Raw genomic sequence first — 22,303 nt, forward strand, 5'->3', positions numbered from 1 at the left:
TGTCCTCTGAACCAAGAGTTGTCTTCTTGCATTCTTACAAGCTTCGTTGACTCTGTCAATGGAGCTTCGGCCTCTAGGGAATACAGGGCTTAAGGTCAGCGCAGTTGGCTTTGGTGCATCTCCGCTCGGAAGTCATTACAGTCCAGTCGCTCAAGATGATGCCATCGCCGCCGTGCGTGATCACTTCTTCTATTCCTTCACCTCTTCAAGACATTTATCATCATCTTTCCATACAGTTTTTTACTTACTAATTGATGATGAGAGAACGTTCAGATGAGATTACATCAAAGTATTTAAGGAAACTTTCAACCGAGTGATTCTCTATTTATCTGTGAAGGTATTATGGAGGAACGCTTTCTGAGAAAGTGCTTGGTAAGGCACTGAAGGCTCTACAAGTCTCTAGAGGTGACTATATTGTGGCGACCAAGTGTGGAAGATATGAAGAAGGTTTTGACTTCAGCGCTGAAAGAGTAAGAAAGAGGCATCGACGAGAGCTTGGAGAATCTTCAGTTAGATTATGTTGACATACTTCATTGCCATGACATTTGAGTTCTGGTCTCTTGATCAGGTTTACTTCTCTCTCTCTTGGTTTATTACTGTCTGTGTCAACATCTGCTAATTGTTGTTTCATGGCTGACAGATTGTTAGTGAAACAATTCCTGCTCTCCAGAAACTGAAACAGGAAGGGAAGACACGGTTTATTGGTATCACGGGTCTTCCATTGAATATCTTCACTTATGTTCTTGATCGAGTGCCTCTAGGGACGATCGATGTGATACTATCATACTGCCATTACCGTATTAATGATTCAAAGTTGCTACCTTACTTGAAGAGCAAAGGAGTGGGTGTGATAACTGCTTCTCCATTGGCAATGGGTCTCTTTACGGAACAAGGTCCTCCTGAATGGCACCCTGCCTCTCCTGAGATCAAGGTTTGACATTTTTCTTGTTAACATTTTTTGTAGCATTTGTATTGAAAACATACCGTATAAGAGTTCAGTGATAGTGTTGGAACACTGTTATGCAGCATGTATAGAAAGGTTATTTTTATGTAGACTGAACGGCACTCAGGCTGACAATTCCTCAGTTTCTTAATTGGAACTAACGCTGTGAAGTGATTGCCTAGGAAACCTTCAGCTTAGCTAACCGTACAATCAACATATCGATTGGTCTTTGATGAGTACTAAGTAGAGGCTTGAACAGATTCTAGAATCTTTGCTTGATTTGAGGTTTGGTAGAGTAGGGGATGCTCTTGAGTTAATACTAGGTGTACGTTTTGTTCTTCTAATTTTTACTTTGGTTTTTTTCCTTTGCAAATTGTTCTTACATATGATACTCAAAAAAAAAACCCTTTTAATGTCTCTTGTAGTCTGCGTGCAAATTCGCAGTTGCTCACTGTAAATCAAAGGGTAAGAAGATCGCAAAGTTAGCATTGCAATACAGCTTAGCAAACAAGGCGATTTCATCTGTTCTGGTTGGGATGGGCTCTGTCTCAGAGGTACATAATTTTCCTAGCAAAGTCCCAAAAATGTTCCATATATCATGTAGGAATTAGATTTAAGAAAAGAAACAATGTATTTTTTGTTTTAATCAGGTTAGAAGAAAATGTTCAAGCATTTACAGAACTTGAAGGTTTGGGTATGGATCAGGAAACTCTATCCGAGGTTGAAGCTATTCCCGAGCCTATAAAGAATCTGACATGGCCAAGCGGAATCGATCACAAGTAAAAGCTCTTGCTTTTGTTTTTTTTTTGTTCACAGTAAACTCTGTTCTTGCTTCTTGGAATGCTTAATGTGTCGGTAACAATGTAAGTTCTGGTTGATATGGATTAAACAAATCATAGCATAATCGCATTCATTATTGATGTGTTCAATTCTTCTGAACCAAAGAGTAAGCAAATCGGCTATCGGTTGTTACCCAACGTATATGATTTCTACCGTCTGAAACAAAAAACAAACTGTATCCACCCTTTCACAACTCTCTTAACAGCCAAGCACCAAATGCAGACTCCAAACACCAAAATGTATACCAATTTTCTATAAAAATTATTCATTTTGCCAATACATATAGTTTAATAATACCAAAACCTGATAGAGAGCCATTAAATGAATAAAATGCGTTTATCAGTTATCACGAGTCAGATATAATTATTTTCGGATCATGTTAGAAACCGTATCCGTTTTGGTGTTGATCTACTGCTCTTCTAGATCTTCTTCCTGTACCCGCAGATGCAGTGTATGAACTACTGCTCGTGGTATACTTCGAAGAAGAAGTTGGCAAGTCCAGATATTTTGACACACCTGTTGTATCCGTACCATGATTGTGCACTGATTCTGCTTCCAAAGGCAACTCGTCTAGTGTCTGTTTAACACACAAACCCAAACCCATATGGTTATATAAATATATGATTTTTCTTTTGCTGAACGGAACCAGATACACAATAAAGTCTGGCTGAGAACATACCCTGTAAGCTTGCTGAAGAACGTGTAGAGTGGCTTGAGTGCGTTTCCTCTTAACTGCTATCTCATCTGTCTCTTGGAGCATTTCCTCAAACAAGTTCTCCCTGCACCAGATGATATTAACTACCCAGTAATAAGAGTCTATCCAAACACAGAGCATGAAGCATTTTAAACAAAAACGCAGGCAGCACCTGTAAAGCTTCCTAATGAAGACATTGTGCAGCTCACGTTTCGTGTGGTTTACCTGAGTATGATATAGAAATGGTATCAGTATCTTCAGAGTTCGGTCTAAATATTCTATATCAATAGGGTTTTGTTGCACAAGATGGCCTAAACTGTTTTTCATTTGCAACTCTTCAAAAAGAGAACTAAAAAAAAGGATCAAATATCAAAGTGCTGATATATTGTATGAGTTTTGAGTTACTGCCAAAAAAAATTTGGGGATGTATAAAGTACTTGCCAGGAAATGCATGATTGCTTTTGGTACCGAGTCCTCAATGTTCTTCCTCACAATGTCATAGTATGACTTGAGTAAGAGCTTTGTTATCTGAATCTCGACTGCTTGCTGTTCCGAATGGGTTTCAGATGGCCTCAAAACAGTTGGGGGCTTCAGGGAAGTAAAGCAAACAGTATGAGTTGAATAGGTAAAACTTTTTATGCGCAATATGTACAAAGACAGCACAGAAGACGCACCTCCTTAAGATAGATCATGGATAGGTTCTGAGACATATCCTCAACAGCTTCACTGAATGGTTTGTTTGAGAAGTTTTCTTTGGTAACTGCCCGACTATCACTCCCTCGAAAGATTGAAGGGAGACCCCACCTTGAATCACTCCCATTTGCTATATCAAATATCAATTGTCAAAACCACAATTAAACTCTACCACAGAGATTTATCACACAGCCAAAACTCCTCCGAAACATGCTAAATTATCTACTTGCATGCAACAGAAGGCCAAAAATGAGAGTAATTCGAACGTTACCAGCTGGTGCAGCTTTTTCAGAATCTGCAGACACAACTCCCTGAGAACAAGTCATGGTGAAAGTGTCAATTAACAATCTTTGCCGAAAATTTATAATTTGCTCATGGGCGATTAGTGCTAACAAACAGTACATAAAGATATATAGATAAAACTATATTACATAAGAAATAATAGCATACCTGATCAGCAACAATTCCATTAGCTTGTCTGCCGAGGAAAGATCGAGATTTCACCTGACTTGCGGAAGAAGAAGATGTTCTATCAGGCTCCGCTATTTCCTGCTACATTAAATTAAATTTATAAGAAACACTAATTATTTTTGTGTCTTGTTGCTCAAAGCACTTCATACCTTTGGTCGTGACACAGAATGGGGAATCCTAGAAGACTTCACGTGTTGCATGGCTTGCTCCACGGCCTTGGTTCCACCAATAAAATTTGGATGTGACGTGTTTATGTAATCCATCTGCAAACAACACTCAAGAGATTAATATCACCATTGAAGCCATTATGACAACCAACACTAATAGTTAAGTTGAAATTTGGAAGCAACTAATCAATCAAAACGAGTCCTAAACAACCAAAATCAGAAAACGATCAATCTCTCCTCCCTAAACACAAACAGGGTCTCAACTGATAAATTCAAGTGTAACTGGCGTAAATGATCATATGGATCTCCAATTTATTATACAAACCTCCATATCAATGATATCCCCGATCATTGCTTCCGAGGGTTCAAGACCATCTCGCAGGAAATCCCCAATAACCTCATCCATGCGCTTTCTCAGGACAGGGAAGCGCTGTAACTCATTCATCATACATTTATGGCTAATCTGTAGAGAATTTCAAATTTATGACCAAAATGAAATTAAAGATTATTTATTATTTATCAATAATCACAAGAAGACATCACCTTTACGAGTTCGTCAAAAATGAACCTAGCACACTGAAGGCTAGGATCTAACAAACGAGATATCTGCCTCTTAACAAGAACTTGAAATGGAACCTATGCAGAAAAGATTGGATCAAGAGACTGTAATTAGATACCCCGGGAAGTAAAAAGGTAAGGAAACATATGTATGCTTGGAAGCCCTGACAACCAATATGATATACAAACATGCTAAGAAACATCTTACGAAACCTACGTCTGGAACAAATAATGCGGATTTTGGACCGGTTGCGTTCTGGATTGCAGTCCGAATATCATCATCTGTCAAGTCTTCGCATGGATCAACCTCCTGAAGAAGCAACGTGAAGGAAGTCCATCAGTCTAGAGAAATTTACCTCAGGTAGCTCCAAAAAACATACACAGATTAAGAAAGAACTAATTGGAAACAAAAAAAATATGTAAACTAAGCGAACCTCCAAACTCTTAACAAAGATTGACTGGAAAATATAGTGAATTCTTGCTCCTCCAGAGAGCTCGGATGTTGACATTTCTTCACCTTTCCCTTCCAGCAATGAAGAGTAAGCTGTTTCAAAAGTTAACCATGAGACTCACTATGAACCAAAGAAAACATAAAGTAAATTATCTATCGTTCCAACCAAAATATCATCTTCGAATATTACCTTCACAGTATTTTGAAAGAAAGTTGAGGAGAACAGCTCCTTGACCACCCTAAAGATTTTAAGGACAGTAAAGACCCGCAGAATATGATCAGTTTGACAATTTAAAGATCTATTTAAAATCATAAAAAAGAAGCAAGTCGTTACGAAATGACAATGTAGAAAATAAGAAATTCGATTCAAAAATGTAAATACTTAGGTTAACTACACTTTGGCCAACGTTTTAACCCTGCATATAAGATCACTTTCAGATGCTAATATTACCAGCTAAAGGTTTTGTTTTGCTAGTCTACTAACAAAAAGCACTCAAGAATGTTATGAACACATTGCACATGCATGAGCAAATAGTCTGGAAGAGCAAAATTGTACTCAAGCGAAAAGACAAGGCAAAAGACATTACAAAGAGGAACAAACGGTAATTTACCAAAGTCAATAACAGTGTCACCATGAACAAAGAATTTGGTAAATGAGCCGTAAACTGGAAAATAAATACGTACCTTGGATTCTGTAATTTCACCATAGCTCTGATGCTCCTTAGCTGTAGCAACCAGAGCATTACTTATCCGCGACTTCAAATCAGGAAGTAGAACCTTGATATGTTGAACAAGAATCTAGAAAAATACAACAAAAAGGCTAGCCTCAGTTAGTCATGTTCAAATATAACAATTACCAATGCAAGATATGAAACCTATTAAAAAGAAAAAACTAGTCAAGAACAAGAAAAGAAATATGTATATAAATCAACTTCGTAATTAACTTGTCTACAAAGATGCCTAAAAAAACTCTAACATCATCCAGTAATAAATATTATCCAGAAAATATCCTATATGCCGTACACAACAAATGAACAATGACTTAGTGTAAGGAAGAAGAAGAAAACTCTCAAAACTGCACGAAATACCTGATTTAACTTCTTCGCTAGCCGAGGGATACCCAGACGGTCAGCAAGACCATGGTAAGCCTGTGTAGTACAAAAAAAATATAATGAGGACAAATTGCAAGAGTATCAGGAAGGGGGGTCGAAATATGATGCAATCATACTGGACGACTCCGGAAGAACTTCTCTTCTGCGCTAAGAGCTTCCTTGACTGAACGGTTTAGCATAATATCCTGTTTACAAAAAAAAAAAAGACCAGACTTTGCATGAATGCAAGGCCACAAAATAAAAGCAGAAAAATGTATCACCAGCATTGAAATGATGTGGCTGAGACTAAAAAATAGAGTACAAATAAAGGAAGAATAGTAAAGAAAGAGCCAGCATACTAATACTATATGCCGGCAAGAGAAATATAAGCACAAGACCACAGCTTTACCTCCTGACAACGGTTTACCACTCCCACATATCCAAGTCGTAGAGGAACAATTTTTCCAAGAAGTAGATTACTAGCATCGGTACCTTTGTCCATGATATCCAACTGAAACCAACGAGAAATAAAATATTAAAACAGTTGATAAAAAAAACAGGGACAACTAGCTTTACGACCACACTACAATGATAGCAAACAAATGTCTGGACAAGGAATATCCACCTTCGTGATAACACCTATTGTTCTGTGACCTGGAGACAGCACCAATACACAAAAGGTGAAGATGAGCAATGTCAGATACATACTACCCATGAAAGTAATCAATTTTTTTAGCAGGACTTACCATCAGGATCGGCGGCTCTTGCAACTTGAAGTGCATCTGAGTTCGCCAAATCGGAATTCGCGGGAGTAACAGCCAGTATCAAGCAGCTAGGTTGCTTGATGTAAGACAAGATCATAGTTCTTATCTGTGCTTCGATGTCAGTTGGCTGATCACCCACAGGCACCTTGGTGATACCAGGGAGATCCACAAGCGTGATATCCAATACATTAGGTGAATATATCTTTAGACGAATCTGTTTAGCTGATACACCTTTGTTATCTCCTGCTAACCTATTCGTCTCAGCCTACAAAGATAATTCCAATTTAGAGCAATCCTTGTATTGTAATGTGTGCCAATACAATAGAAAAGCAACAAACCTCGATTTCGCGACGAATCTCCGAGAAGTCATAGATACGATGGTTGTTAGGGAGGTGAAGGAACTCGCCCCACTCGTCATCGGATCCGCCATTGGACTTGCTTTTGGTCTGGAGGAGCTGGAGGACGAGAGGGCGACGCGTGCAGATATCGTTGCCACGAGGGAGGAAGTCTCGGCCGACGAGAGCTTCGAGGACGCTGGACTTGCCGCTGCTCTGGCTTCCGACGACAGCTACCTGAGGAAGCTCGATGGAGGATTGGCTTCCGAGCTGAGCGAATATGTCTTGTAGCTTGTTGACGATCGGAATCACGGAGGATCCTAGTGGCGCGGCATTGCTTGAAGCGGTGCCGGCGGCGGTGGAGGAAGGCGGAGGCTGCGGAGTGTCGGCGGTTACTTCTTCAACAGACATTGATGGATCGGGCTAGGGTTTTCGCGAGAGGGTCAATACTCGATTTCGTGCTCTCTCTCTCTCTCTCTCTCTCTCTCGCCAATGTATGAATGATGGAGCAAATTTTTATTTATTTTATACGCTAATTTTATATCTGTTGTTTTTACTTTGTCAACAAGCTCTAAAATTCCCAAAATCAATTTTTTTTAAAAAAATCACCGTCGTTAAACTAAAATTCAACGTGTTCTACAAGGTTCAATAATAAACATTTTTTTAGTTTATGCTTTTTAATTTATGTTTTTTTTTTCAATTTATAGATAAATACGTAAGTGAGATTAGGTCAACCAGTTGATGTCTGTGTACATGCAAAAATCAGTTTGAAAGTTTTTGGTACCATAAACTCTCTCTCTCACACAGTATAAGCTTTTGATAAAGTTTTTGGTACCATAGATACATCTTGTCCAACCGGTTTTTTTTTTTTTTTTTTAACGCTGATTTATTATGATCTTACAAATTATGATATGAGAAAAATTACATAAACGATTCGACAATCTGCAATAAATTGCAAAGTTTGGGATTCAAATCCCAGACCTGGATGTATAAACCTTTAAACCTTAACCACCAGACTACGGTGATTCCACATCCGCCAGCTTTTTCGAATGAAAAATTTCAACGCAATGGAAAAAACATCGCTACTTCAATGTAACACATTCATGTACTATGTACATGGACAAGTTTAACAACTCTACAGCTCTCAAAACCAAGGTGTAACCAAATTTCAATTAATACTCAGATGAGAGAAGTACCTCTCATTCTTGTATATCTTATTATACTATTTGAGAACTGAAAGAATATACAAGGAAGTTATATATAATAGCAACTCTTATCAAACAAGAAATCTCTGAGAAACCATACATTAATTTACACATAATATCTAGAGAGAAAGAGAGACTTCTCCAACCTGACAATCCGGTTTTCTGACTTACATTCTCAGAATCCAACTAGTTTCACTGCATGATCAAGTACTCTGATATGCTCAACCTTGCCGCAAGAAAAGAGCCAGCAGCAACTTGAAGCAATCTCATCACCAGTCCAGAAATATAAGAGCGAGCCTTGAACGTGAACTAATCTTATATAACCGGTCCCATGAATCTGTAGTACACTTACAATGGTAATAGCAGAAGAAAACTACTCCTCGGTTGCAGGAAGAGAAGGTAAAGACAAAAGACTAGGATTGAAGCCTCAGGCGGTTGAAGAACATCACAAAGTGATATTCAGGTGCCCAGTATACAAATCCAACGACAGGTCCTCCTTTTACATACTGCATCACAAACCACACAAACACATGTCATAATTTGAGTTTTTTTTTTAATCATGGACAAGTTGGTTTAAGTCTAGTGAGAGATGAAGAGAAGAACCTTGCCATCCAGGATAACAAGCTCGCCATCTACCCATCTTGGATTACGGAATCCAGGATCAGCAAGCCTACCTTGTCCCTTGTATCTAGCAATCTGTATACAAACCTCCACTATGAAGCTACACAAACTAGAAATCCAATGATAAAACAAATTTTACTGATAAGTTTGGACAGTGTTGTAAGCATACCACTCCAAATTCTTCAGGGATGAGACCTCTATGTGGAAGCTCATAACGTCTACCAATCTTTGCGCGAAATGCTACCTGTCATAAGATACCACTGTGATAAGGCCACACATAATGTAATTGCAATAAAAGAGTTTTTCTCATCAGATTAGTACCACAATGAATATCCTTTCATTCAAATTGCGGGTTTTCATATTTGTCTTAGTACCTGATCCTAGAACAAACAAAGAAACTAACCTTCCCAGCAGGTACATAAGGATCTCCAGTTAACTTCACGGCTTCTACATATTCATAGAATTCAATATCTGTTGACTTCTTAGACTCCTTCCCACCTTTCCACTGGCCGAATTTGCGTTTCAAATGAATTACTTCTGATGTATACAGACCATGTGCGCCAATATATAACCCTGGATACAGATGAACATACATTTTCAGAATCCATTCCATAATGAGAGCTGATGTGAGAATAATTGTTATTTAAAGAATATGGTTGCAATATTCAAGTAATCACCCATTAGTGACACTGAAAAATATTAACTTCTAACCGCTAAGTGTGCCATACTGGAAAAATTGTAGAGATTTTCTCTAAAGAAAACTTTCATGTTCAATCAATTTACTAACTCACCATCTAGAGGATCTGGTGATGGAGTCACATCAATGCGCCGGAACTTCGTCAAACCCGACAACTGTTGACGGTTTTGAGCCTGGCTGAGTGTGAGGCTTAGTAGCTCCCCAACATCCTTAAGCATCTGCAAAGCGATGTTTCTAGAATAAGCTTGGACTCCCATTATACTATGAAACAAGAAGAAACAATCTATAGCCAAAACACACAGCAAAACAAACCTTGAGAGAAATCTTCTTCTCTTTCTCAATGGACTTGGCCAGATCAACCATAATGTTATCAATCCTGCGTCTACTTTGCCTGTTACCTTTTCCATCAAGTAAAGTACTCTCCACACCCTTGGACTCTTGTTGTACGTTCAAATCTTTCTCTAACCGAAGATAAAATGAAGACTTCTCCACAGATTCCAGATTTGCAGGTGACCGTAGCGACTCTTTAAGAGGTTGGTTTCCAGAAAGCCGATCAACAATATCGCCTATAACAAACTTAACCGCGATTTCTCTCCCTCCGTTGTTGTCAATGATCTCATCAGTCACAGACTCCAATTCAATGTCAGCGTTTTTAACCTCACTTTCCGCCTTAGTTCCCTCTTCCACTTCTATCTCTTCTATATCAAAGTCCTTCTCTTCATCTTCATCTTCATCTTCTTCGTCTTCTTCATCATCAGCTATCTGCTCAATAACTTTTGAGATGAAATCCTTGTCCACCTTTCCAGGCACAGTCACTTTCATAACCTTGACTTTGACCCCAGGGATCATATCTCGCAGGAAGGTCTGGAAACCAGAAGATTCCTCGAGGAGATCAGAATCGTCGTCTGAGTTATCACTCTCTTCATCTTCACTACTCTCCACCGCGAGATTACCTGCGTCTTCCTTCCTACCCGGTGGTGGAGTCAAGAACCTGGGAGAGTTCAGAGTTCTGGAAGGCATTGTTGGAACGTCTGGAAAAATCTCCTTCCATTTTAAGTACACAACCTGAAGATGCACACATCCCAAAAAGAAAGTCGTGAGATAATTTAGACGAGCAGTTTAACAGTTTGCTATCTACTAAAAAAGGTCAGCTTCCAATAAAGAACCAATGTTCATAGCATTTAACTACATAGCAATAAAGAACCAAGTTCAAAGCAGTTTACAGTTTGCTATCGACGAAATAATTCTCTAACGACAACTACAGTAACTGGACATAGCATTAAAGAAGGAAACAAAACCTGTTTTCTGTAGTTTCCTTTTACATCTCGTGTCAGAAAGATTTCAAAAAGAGGAGCACCCGTAGCAGATGTACTAAGCTGCCTGAGAGAGAAAGTGTTTTCAGAACAAGAAGCGACCTAGAGAAACTTGGCTTTTTGATACAGAAAATGTTACTGCCCGCATTCAAGTTGATGAACTAAGAAGATAGATAGAACAAGTAATTTACCGAGGGTTATAGCTTCTTGCCACATATCTTCCATGCTCTGCGGTGATTTGAACGATAAGACCAAAAGGATCTTTGACATCTTCCGAAATACCCGACCACCACCCTACCTGCAAGCGACACAGAAAAGACGATGTAATACCTCAAAAACAAGTAGAAACAGAAGAAGCTCTTTATACAGCTATAAAAGAAACAAAAAACGAGCTCACCAACCCAGCACCAGCTTTGTCTCGTAAGTAAACTGCATCCTTGTAACGCTCTTCAAGAACAGCTCTCTATCACAAAAAAACGCAGAAAAGAACATCTTTAAGAATCAACCAAACGGAAAAGAGAGACTAATGATTCACGTTTCACATAGTAGATAGAGTCTATACATTGAAGCTGGACATCACTCTGCCAACAGCATCATTCGTAGCAGCAGCAGCAACTGCCACCTTGAGCCTCGCAGCATCTTCATACTCTTCTCGTTTAACAGCTCCATTCAATTGCGACTGTACACAAATTACAAAGTCATCGCATGAGACACATTTTCTACAGGACCATAAAAAAAAAAAAAGTAGGAACCTTTAGGACGGAGATGAGACGGTCTTGCTCGTCAATTAGTTCGAAATGCTTCTTCCATCGCTCCCAATCCCAATCACTTTCCTCACCTTGCTCCCCCGAAACGACGTCGTCGTCGTCGTCTCCAGCATCCTTACCCTGACCCGTGGTGCTGTACCAGCTCAGGACCGAATCGAAGCGCTTGATGGCGCTCTTAAGGACATCCTGGATCGCAGCGTCCCATCTAGGAGGGTCATCATCGGCGGAGGACGAATTTCCACCGGAGGAGGAGGAGCAGCGGCAGAGTGCGGCAGGATCCGAGAGACGATGAGGGTAAAACGGTCTTTTGGTGGGAGTGAGCCTTGATGAGGTGGCGGAAGCCGCTACGGCGGGGGAGAAGGCGAGGTTTTGCGACGGAGGCGTAGATAAGGAAGGCATCGCCGGAGAGACAGAGAGAGAATAATTTGTATTGTGTGGATGAGATGGGCTTTTTGTGTTTCGTCCAACGGAGTGTTGTTTTATTACTAACCAACCAAAACGCAAACGTTTTTTTGTCGGATGTCTGATTTAGTTCAGGATAGATATTTAGAGCAACGAACGCACGTGCGTACTTTCTTACTTTTTATTTTTCAGAATTAAAATTCTTTTTTCTCGTGTTTTTTTTTTTTTTTTTTTTTTTTTTGCTATGCAGTGTGTCTACTTTATAATCATTGTGATTATCCTTCTAATTCTGTTGAAAACTTATCCGTATAATTTGTGTTTTATTTTTGAGGTAGATAGTAGGCTAAATAAATAGTTAACAAGTGCAAAAAATAATAATTGTAAAAATAGTTAAGCAGTTATCCCAAAAAAGGAATGTAGGTGTAGATGTATTTCCTTGTTGTTTCGTTACATCTCTCATCGCCAGTCTCCGAGTTGTTGTTAATTTGCTTGTTGCTATAGCTCCTTCAGGGACAGTCTCTTACTCTTTCTCTCTTGTCTCTCTTACCAGGTTGGCCATAAAATTTATCCGATCATAAACATCTTAAGATTAATTTTAATAAAAAAAATTATTTTGATATTTTGACAAACATACGAAACAATGTATAATATTTTTTAAAAAACTGAGGCTAAAGCGCATTCGACTGTGTCACTCTTGATCTTCCTCTGATGAAGCTTTATGATCATTTCCTGGCGGCTATTTGATTGGATATTCCGGTCTTATGCTATCTTGATTGCTTATTTGTGGTTCTTGCCGAGACATATTGGGGATTCATCCTCAAAATTTTAAAGCGTTCATATCTTCATTCTGTTATCTCCACCTTTTTTTGTTCTTCTACTATGCTTCTTTCATCATAATTAGCTAATTGGATTATGTACTCTTTGCAACAGATTCTTGAGTACTGGGCTTGGAGAGGAATGCTTCAGATTTTGACGTATTCATTTAAATCAGTTGCAATATATATACATGAATCCATTTGTAACAATTTCACAGCTCAAACGAGATGTAACCACAATTTCAATTTTCAATTGTTACTTAGATGATAAGGATAATTCATTCTTCTGTCTATTCATAATGGTGGATAAGAGAGCCAAACAAATATACATGAGATGGGAGATATCCATCTTCTTTTAAATATATCATCAAGTTTTTAGCCTCTTCACCATCACATTAGAACTTGTTATAACGAAGTTTCCTCTGTCTTTAAAATCATCGCTTGCGACTGGGCTTCCCTCGTCATTAGACAACACAAAAGTATTATAGCAAGAACGAGCAACTACATCTCTACTATTGTTAAAGCCTTATAGGTGACCAACTTGTGTTAGCTATTTTGTTACACCGGTGCAGATTCTTTTAGTCATGTGTTTAGGATTTTGATTGTTGAACTAACTTAAATTAAAATTATTGAATTGGCAATATAGTTGACCACAAAAAAAAAAAATTGTCAATATAGTCTAAAATAACACAATAAGTTGAACTAACAAGGCTCAAACCAACCATAAAATACACCTACCAAAACCATAAAATATTATATCTGTGATAAGCTTTTTTGTAATCCATATAGACTCTTGCCACTATATATACTGACAACATATAATCAACACAAAGCAATAAACCGAAGAAGCAATAAGAGAGTGGCTTAACCATAATCTAAAACTCATCAACACATCAAAGATGGCCTCGTACAAGCTTTTTCTCATTGCTTGCTTAGTGACTCTTTCTTCCACTATTATGATCAATACTTGTTCGGCTTCACGACATCTTCTTCAGCAACAACCTCTTCCTCAAATTCCAAACATGCCTATCCCAACAACGGGACTACCTCCATTGCCATCGACCATGCCACAACCAACTCTCCCCACCATTCCCACTTCAATTCCTCCATTGCCATCAACATTGCCACAACCAACTCTTCCAACCATTCCCACTTCAATTCCTCCATTGCCATCAACATTACCACAACCAACTCTTCCAACTATTCCCACTTCCACCTCTCCATTTTCAATGCCAACTTTGCCTTCATTTCCAACAACAATCCCTTCTCTCCCCACTAGTTTCCCATCCATTCCCTTTTTCTCTCCTCCGCCTACTACAGCTGCATCGAGTCCTTGAATGATTAGCTAATTCATGAGTTTTCTGTATTTCTAAACTATAATGAGTTGTTTCATTGTGGTGTCTTGTGTTTGATTGATTACACATATATGATCCGTATGATTGTACCTTTAATTTCCCTTTTGATGATCATTATCTTGTATTTTATATATGATGTATGCTTATTTGGTTTCTTTACTCTTGATTATATAAAATTTGTTTTTGTTTGTAAGATTTAAGTTTAATATGTTCTGCGTGTATATTTATTCTCTTACATCTGCAGTAAAACACTACTTGAAATCTTTAATTCTGTTTATACGCACACATTTCTAGTTTGTAAATTATAAAAATGTGTACGGCTCTCCCTCTCTCGTTCTCTATTTATAAACATGTATTAATATATAGTTTTTTGCTAAAAATAATAATAATAATACTATATATATATATATATATTAATATATAGTTTTCAGCGTACAAGTTCATATTTTACACTAGTATTTTACCATGTCATAAGCAAAATTGATATCCTTTTTACAAAGTATATATCTGGTATACTATGATCTGCGATCTAAAAATATCTTCAAGAGCTGAACGACTAATTTACGAAGAATTGCCAAAAATAGCACTTTGAATATACCACTTTCCATTTCTACTTTAATCAACTTGACCATTAAAATTTTAATTGGAAAAGTACCTTTATACCCTTAACTAGTTAAACCTAAGACTAACTCTTCTCTTCTACATCTCACAGTAATTTAAATCTCATCATCTCAGATTCAAATCGGCGTTGACAAATTCCGTGGTGATGAGTTCTCCGGCGAGATCGGACGACGCTGCAGAGTTGTCCGGCGAGATCCGACGAAGCTACGCAGAGATCCGACGAAGCTACGGCTAGATCCGACGAAGCTACGGCGAGATCCGACGAAGCTATGGCGAGATACGACGAAGCTACGGCGAGATACGACGAAGCTAGGCGAAATCCGACGACGACGAGGAGTTAAAACGTAAAAGTCGACAAAAGCTTAAAAGGTACCGGATAATCGATGGTGATCGTCGGTTTTTTTGTTTAGTTTTAGCGTGATTTCTCAAAAATTAGTTTCTGCGAAGGGAGACGAAGATTTTGACATGAATTTTTTAAATCTCAAATTTATAAAACCTTATAAATATTTATCAATGAAGAACATATTGATTATGTATTTATCGATATATCTTGTTGATCCTTCCCGCTTTGAATATTTTTCCCATATTCTTATAATCAGGTTATGATGATCGAAATATGCTCCATATGTTGAAAATGAAAACAAATAAATGGAATTCACTGGGATTTCATAGTGGATGATGAACGAGGATCTTCTCTTAGTATGATTCATGAAGATATTAGCTAGAATGCTTTGATTGTGGTTGTTTAGAAGATTTTGGAATTGATGAAAACATAAACAATGTAAATCTTAGCTATGTCTCACCTTCAAATTTAAACTTTGGTACAAAAGAGCTTCCTTGGTACATCCACAAGAGTTAAGGTAAGTAGTAGTATTTATAAAACTAAACCTTGAAATGAGTTTGTTTGATTCTGATCACAAGCATGGTCTCTGTACAGTCTACAGAGAGGGTTGAGGCAATATATCCCTTGTTGAAGGGCATGGCTATTTCACCAGATATGCCAGAAGGAAGCAACACGATGAAACAAATGTTTACTTTTGCCTTGAGATCAGCTAGAAACGGTATTGTTACAGGAAATCATGTTTTAGCCGAGGAAGCTACATCAATCACTATCTGGTGTGTTCTACAATTTATAAATACTTATAAATAATTATAAACTCTTATTAATGGATACAGTTTTATAAGAGTTTATAAATAATACACAAAAGAGGTTTTTTAGTACAAAAGAGGTTTTTCTAGTTTTTATTAGGAATGATCGCCAAGTGGCCTCCTTTATGAGCAAACATAAAGAAAGTGGAGGATTTCTTCATTTTTGTGCAACAATTTCTGAGATTAACTCTTTGGTCATGTTTTATTTATAAGGCTTTCTTATTTACTTTGACACAATCACTAGTTTCGTGTTTTTATAATGCAAAAATATATGTACACACTCTCTTTGATTGTGCGAAAACAGGTTGTCTATGGTAATGCACTTGAGATATTTAGAACTCCTTTTACATTTTCATAAGGACTTAAAAATTTATTGTATAGAAATTATTGAGTTCATGTTTTTATGTTGCAAATGGAAAGGCATAGATCACAATTAATTATGTCAAACATGATACATACACGTAATGACATTTCTAGTACTCAAGACTTCCTCATTGCTCGAAGTAGCAAAATCTTTGAGGTGTTTATTACAATTTAATACTTTCAAGGACATAAAATAATAGTCAAAACTTATTCATTTCATGTCTAAGATTTTATTACATTGTTTACATTTATAAAGACTTATAAAATAATTGTACAATCTTATTAGTTTCATGCTTTTATGTTACAGATAGAAACACAAAGTCACCACTGATAGTACCAAATATGGTAGAACCCGAGATGAAGTTTTTAGTACACATATTTGGCTATTGCTGAAAGTAGTAATATTCTTGAGGCATGAAGAAACAAATTATTTATAAGAGTATATAAACCATTTATAAAGGCATGAAGAATTTAATGATAAGTCTTTATAAGGGTTTATAAAACATTTATAAAGTCCATCCAATTCAGAAAAATCAATAAGCCTTTATAAATGGTTTATATACTCTTACAAATAATTTATAAAGATTTATAAATGATTTCCAAATTTTATAAATTATTTACGAACTTTATAAACTGTTCTTTTATAAACTTCATCTTGGGGTTCTATCAGGGTTTAAAAACTTTATAAGGGCTTATAAAATATTTACATACCCTTTATAAAAGGTTTATAGACTCTTTATAAATGATTAATAAGTCGTTATAAATGGTTTCTAAACTTTATAAAACCTTTTATGAACTTTATAAATGTTTTATAAACCCTTATAAATTATTTACATACTTTTATAAACCTTATAAATGGTTTATATACTCTTACAAATAATTTATAAACATTTATAAATGAATTAAAAACTTTGTAAATGATTTACAAACTTTATAAACCGTTCTTTTATAAACTTTAAAATGGATTTATAAACTCTTATTTCTTATTTACATATTCTTGTAAACCCTTATAAATTATGTTACAAACTCTTATAAATTGTTTTATAAGCCTTTCTAAATAGTTATAGATTCTTTTTTTTTTGTTTAACCAGGCGGGGTTCGAACCTTCGGCCCTAATCCCCTCCTAGGCCCGGAGCCAGCCTGCGTCTGTACCTTTTACGGCCCTGGACACTCCTCCCCGCCCGAGACTCGAACTCGTGACCTCTCAAACCGGATCCTGAGGTGTTACCAGTTGAGCTAGCTCGTCCGGGTAAAAACCCATAAAGATAGTTAATTCGCTATGAATGATTCTTATGAAAATAAGAACCCATAAAAATATTTATAGATTCTTATGAATGATTTTAGGGACTTTAGGGATTTTATAGAGGCATGAAGAAACAAATTGTTTACAAACCCTTTATAAAAGGTTTATATGCTCTTTATAAATGATTAATAAGCCATTATAAATGGTTTCTAAACTTTATAAAAACTTTTATGAACTTTATAGATGTTTTATAAACCCTTATAAATTATTTACAGACCTTTATAAACCTTATAAATTATTTTACAAACCTTATAAATTGTCTTATAAGCCTTTATAAATGGTTATAAACTCTTATCAATGATTTAAAGACCTTTTAACTGATTTTTATAAACATTTAAAAATGGTTTATAGAATTTATAAACTTCTTTATATAAGCCTTTATAAATGGTTTATGTACTCTTACAAATAATTTATGAACATTTATAAATTATTTCCAAATTTTATAAATGATTTAAAAAACTTTATAAACTGTTCTTTTATAAACTTTACAAAAGATTTATAAACTCTTATTAACTTTTATTGATTATTTACATACTCTTGTAAACCCTTATAAATTATGTTACAAACTCTTATAAATTGTTTTATAAGCCTTTCTAAATGGTTATAGATTCTTATGAATGATTTAGGGACTTTCTAATTGATTCGTAAACCTATATAAACCTTATAAATTGTTTATTAGCTTTAACGTTTTCATAAACATTTATAAATTGTTTATATACTTTACAATTTTTTTTATAAGTCTTTATAAATTGTTTATAAAATTATCTAGAACCTAATCAGACAACATTCACCCTTTAGTTGCAACAGAGACTAGAGGAATGCAAATTATGTAGAGATGACTCAGCAAAAAAAAAATCAGAGGGCATACTGGATTATATCCTTTGAAGGAAATTCAATACGGCCACAGAGACACCATCAAGTTCTTGTGTGGAATAGAGACTTCTCAAAGACCCAGATGTCAAGTACAAGCACCTGCATAAGCAAAAAACTTGTAACTCACTTGCAGTTCTTAAAAAAAACTCAATTCTATGATAAAAATTATGCTCTGCCTTTCAATGTCGAAAGACTAGATTATACTTGAGTTTAAAAAGTGATTACTAGTGAAAGAAATGCAGACATGTTGTTCACTCTTGGCATTAGAAACATCATTTCTCAAAACATATAAGTAAAAAAGGTAAGTCTAATGCCAAACTTACCTTCGCCACCACGGGATTTTCTCATGAAGTGCATAAGGTTTGGAAACAAATCCATGGCTTACCGTCGACACTCTAAAAACACCCTGCACTCATAAATAGTTGTGAGACATCAAATCATAGGAAACAACTGACATATGAGACAAAAATGCAAGAAAGAACAACATAAACCGAATTATTTAACACACTGTTTTCTGCAGTTGAGGTGGATCCTTTACTTGCGTTGTAGCATACCTTTTATCACCGCTAAAGGGAACATACTCTGCAATCTAAGACACAAGAAGAAACAAAAAAAATGTCAATGATTGGTCAATAAGACTTAAGAAAAAAACAAGAGCCAATGATGAATATGGTGATTACCATTGTAGATCGAAGCAAATGTGTGCTGGCAGGGTTCTGGCTCTCATATAAGCTTGAACATGTCAATTACATTACTAAATAATTCAAAAGTATCAAGTCAGAGTCAAACCAGTGGAGAAATGGGATCTGGATTCACTACCGTGTGAAAGAGAAGAATGAAAGCTCCTCCAACGCCCCAATTTGAAATCATCTCCAACTTGAGTCTGAGAGAACTCATTTCCACTCCGAAAGCTGGAGACAAATGATGGATGACGATAAAAAATGGATTACTTTTAAGCTGCCACAACAATGGAAACAGGATGCAGAAACTAAAAATTGAATTTCTTTTTTTTTTGCGTTAAATTGAGATTTGAAAACTCTAGAAGGTTGATCGAGTAGCTTGTGGTAAAAGCAAAGGATTCATAATTCAACGCATTTTTTCCTAAAACTTAGATTTACAAAGGGTTTTAAATTTTTAAAAACTCAATGTTCACTAGCGTAAATCTTTCTCTTAGATCCGATTATTAATAGATAACTTACAAAATCCGAGAAAATTACTTACAAGTTGTGATTCTTGCTCAATCTCGTCGCCGTCGTCGCTCGATCTCCCCGTCGTCGCTCGATCTCGTCTGCTTCGTGAGAGAAGATACACTCGATCTTGTGACCGTCGCTCGATCTCGTCGCTGTCGGTCGCTCGATCTTGTCGTCGTCGTTCGATCTCGTCGCTGTCGTCGCTCGATCTCGTCGCCGCGTTGTCGTTGCCGTCGCTCGCTCTCGTCGTGTTGTCGTTGCCGTCGCTCTGTCGAAGATTCTATCGAAGATTTTTCTCGAGGGAGAAAAAAATAGGAAATTATGTTAGAATTGTGAGGGTTATTTTTGTCTTTTGTCTATTAATGATTTAGGTATTTATGAAAATATCTTCTTTCTAAGCGTATATTTGAATAGTGGTATCAAACAAAGTGTAAAAGTAAAATTTCTCCCTAATTTATATAAAGTATACTTTGCTACGAACTTTGCGAACAAACTCATAAATGCCTTTTTAATTTTGTAGAAATAAAACAAGAAGCATGTGTTGGCTGCTCATGGCTGATGCTAAAACTGCCAAAATGTGGTCACATCGTTGATAACGTTCTTTTTCCAACATGCAATTTATCAACCTCTTTGGTAACAAAAGTTCACTTCACTTTTCCTCTCACGAGTTTCATTTTCACATCAATCATCAAATAGAACCATTCTCTCTCATGACGTTCATTCACTCTCCCTCATAACATGACTAGACGCAGCGTTTCATGGAGACTAGTCACTTGCTTATCCTCCTCTCCTAAGTTATCCTTGAATGTCTTGTGCCTTGTCGTCACAGTCTTTGTTCTTCTCCAAATATGGTCATTTCACATTACCTTACAACCCATTTTACTCCCTCCATCACTACTCACATATCTAAACCACCACCAACAACAACAACAACCTGAAGTATCCCACAACGATTACTTGGTGGAGAAGCTACGCGAGTCGGTAACATTTCTTCCCCTAAAAGACCTTCGTTTTTCAAACAAACCACTCGAAGGTCATACATGGTTCATGAGCTCTCTCTATGATAACCAAACCAAAGGAGAGGTTCAATATCAAGAGTTTCCTTCAGAATCTTCCAGAGAAAGGCTTCTGTGCTTGAAGGGGTTTGATAAACATGATGGGTCATGGAACTACTACGCACTAGCTTGGCCTCAAGCTCTTCCGGTCAACGCTAGTCTCCAAGAGGGATTGACATTTGTTTCATATAATCATTACGATTACGGTAACATGTGGCATGGATTATCTGCCATGGTCCCGTTTGTTGCTTGGAGCTTAAGAAACCAATGTGAAAAGCCTCACAGATGGGTTTTATACCACTGGGGAGAACTCAGGTTCAACATGGGAACTTGGTTGAAAGAGATCATCACAGCTACTTATGATCAAGAACCAGAATTTGTACGGTTTGGTGATGAGAACACACCAGTTTGCTTTGAGAAGGCGGTTGTAATGAGACACAACGAAGGTGGCATGTCAAGGGAAAGAAGAATAGAAGTCTTTGATCTCATTAGATGCAAAGCAAGAAGTTATTGTAACAGCTCATCCAAGACCTCAAAACCTCGAATCGGTATGACATTGCTTATGAGAAGCGGACCAAGATCGTTCAAAAATATTTCAGCCGTGACAAATGTTTTTAAGAGAGAGTGTAAGAGAGTAGAAGGGTGTGAACTAAAGATTGCTTATTCAAACAATCTAAGATTTTGTGAGCAAGTGGAGCTAATGAGAAACACAGATGTGTTAGTGTCACCACACGGTGCACAACTCACTAACTTGGTTCTAATGGATAGGAATAGTAGTGTGATGGAGTTTTACCCTAAAGGATGGCTTAAGCTAGCAGGTGTTGGTCAGTTTGTGTACCAATGGGGAGCTAATTGGTCAGGAATGAAACATGAAGGGGCGTGGCGTGATCCATTTGGAGAAACATGTCAATTTCCTGATACTGATAGACGATGTATGTCGGTCTACAAGAATGCTAAGATAGGATACAACGAGACTTATTTTGGCGATTGGGCGAGAAGCGTTTTGGAAAGAGTAAAAAAGATGAAAGATGTGGTAGAACGCAACCATGGTTATGAATCTTTAGATGGTTGTATGTGTTGATGGAAGTGAAGGCAACCAAAAGTACTCTAATTTTTCTTGAAATATAGAATATTCTATTTTTTTTTATTTAACTAATCAGTCCCATAAAAAGACTTTAAAATTAACATCCACCAATACTTTACAAATTAAAACTAACACAAAAACAAAAAAAATTGACAAACCTTTAAGAAATTAATTTTCAAATATGCATCGTGATAATATTTAACAAAATATTCATTTTCTGCTAAAACATGCAGATATGACATTACGTTTGTTTATTTATTAAAAATTATATTAGATATTATTATATTGTTTATGATAATCAAAAATAAAACAGCAAAAATAAACAAAATTCAAAAACAATTCACATCCATTGAAAAACAAGTTAACATTAATGACGGCTAACACAGGAAACTAAATAAATACCAGTGGCTTAATTAATTTATTTATATGAATAATTCTAGTAGACAACTGTATGCATCTAAGCTAGAGTAGTTAAAATAAAAC

The 22,303-nt window shown here is 36.6% G+C and overlaps 4 protein-coding genes and 1 pseudogene across 5 annotated transcripts; 2 read left to right on the plus strand and 3 right to left on the minus strand.

Annotated features, from left to right (window-relative positions):
* Positions 1-58: 58 nt before the first annotated feature.
* Positions 59-1,856, plus strand: LOC106331112 (annotated as a pseudogene).
* Positions 1,857-1,937: 81 nt separating this feature from the next.
* LOC106334808 (dynamin-related protein 3A-like) lies at positions 1,938-7,491 on the minus strand. Of its 2 annotated transcripts, none has more exons than XM_013773183.1 (20): positions 7,011-7,491; positions 6,655-6,937; positions 6,534-6,562; positions 6,318-6,419; positions 6,046-6,114; positions 5,906-5,965; positions 5,502-5,615; positions 5,008-5,056; positions 4,801-4,910; positions 4,584-4,676; positions 4,352-4,444; positions 4,134-4,271; positions 3,791-3,904; positions 3,621-3,722; positions 3,442-3,481; positions 3,152-3,300; positions 2,919-3,065; positions 2,650-2,702; positions 2,463-2,562; positions 1,938-2,360 (listed from the first exon to the last, which is right to left on the minus strand). In XM_013773183.1, exons 1-20 carry the CDS (start codon positions 7,416-7,418, stop codon positions 2,163-2,165), a joined length of 2,451 nt encoding a protein of 816 aa, XP_013628637.1. In that variant the 5' UTR covers positions 7,419-7,491; the 3' UTR covers positions 1,938-2,162. The 2 variants fall into 2 exon arrangements, with proteins under 2 accessions (XP_013628637.1, XP_013628638.1); XM_013773184.1 differs by having other exon boundaries at positions 3,621-3,719; positions 7,011-7,418.
* Positions 7,492-8,149: 658 nt separating this feature from the next.
* Positions 8,150-12,124, minus strand: LOC106335708 (protein EXECUTER 1, chloroplastic). Its single transcript, XM_013774299.1, has 11 exons — positions 11,596-12,124; positions 11,406-11,522; positions 11,241-11,306; positions 11,035-11,141; positions 10,829-10,910; positions 9,843-10,595; positions 9,625-9,748; positions 9,237-9,406; positions 9,003-9,077; positions 8,816-8,908; positions 8,150-8,718 (listed from the first exon to the last, which is right to left on the minus strand). The coding sequence occupies exons 1-11, from the start codon at positions 12,007-12,009 to the stop codon at positions 8,626-8,628; spliced, it is 2,094 nt and encodes a 697-aa protein (XP_013629753.1). The 5' UTR covers positions 12,010-12,124; the 3' UTR covers positions 8,150-8,625.
* Positions 12,125-13,674: 1,550 nt separating this feature from the next.
* Positions 13,675-14,340, minus strand: LOC106333465. The gene has a single exon (XM_013771908.1). It carries the CDS (start codon positions 14,116-14,118, stop codon positions 13,837-13,839), a length of 282 nt encoding a protein of 93 aa, XP_013627362.1. The 5' UTR covers positions 14,119-14,340; the 3' UTR covers positions 13,675-13,836.
* Positions 14,341-20,419: 6,079 nt separating this feature from the next.
* LOC106331113 lies at positions 20,420-21,817 on the plus strand. Its single transcript, XM_013769450.1, has one exon. It carries the CDS (start codon positions 20,420-20,422, stop codon positions 21,815-21,817), a length of 1,398 nt encoding a protein of 465 aa, XP_013624904.1.
* The last annotated feature ends 486 nt before the right edge of the window (positions 21,818-22,303 follow it).

Source organism: Brassica oleracea, chromosome C3, assembly GCF_000695525.1.
Source record: "Brassica oleracea var. oleracea cultivar TO1000 chromosome C3, BOL, whole genome shotgun sequence".
Lineage (NCBI taxonomy): Eukaryota > Viridiplantae > Streptophyta > Magnoliopsida > Brassicales > Brassicaceae > Brassica > Brassica oleracea.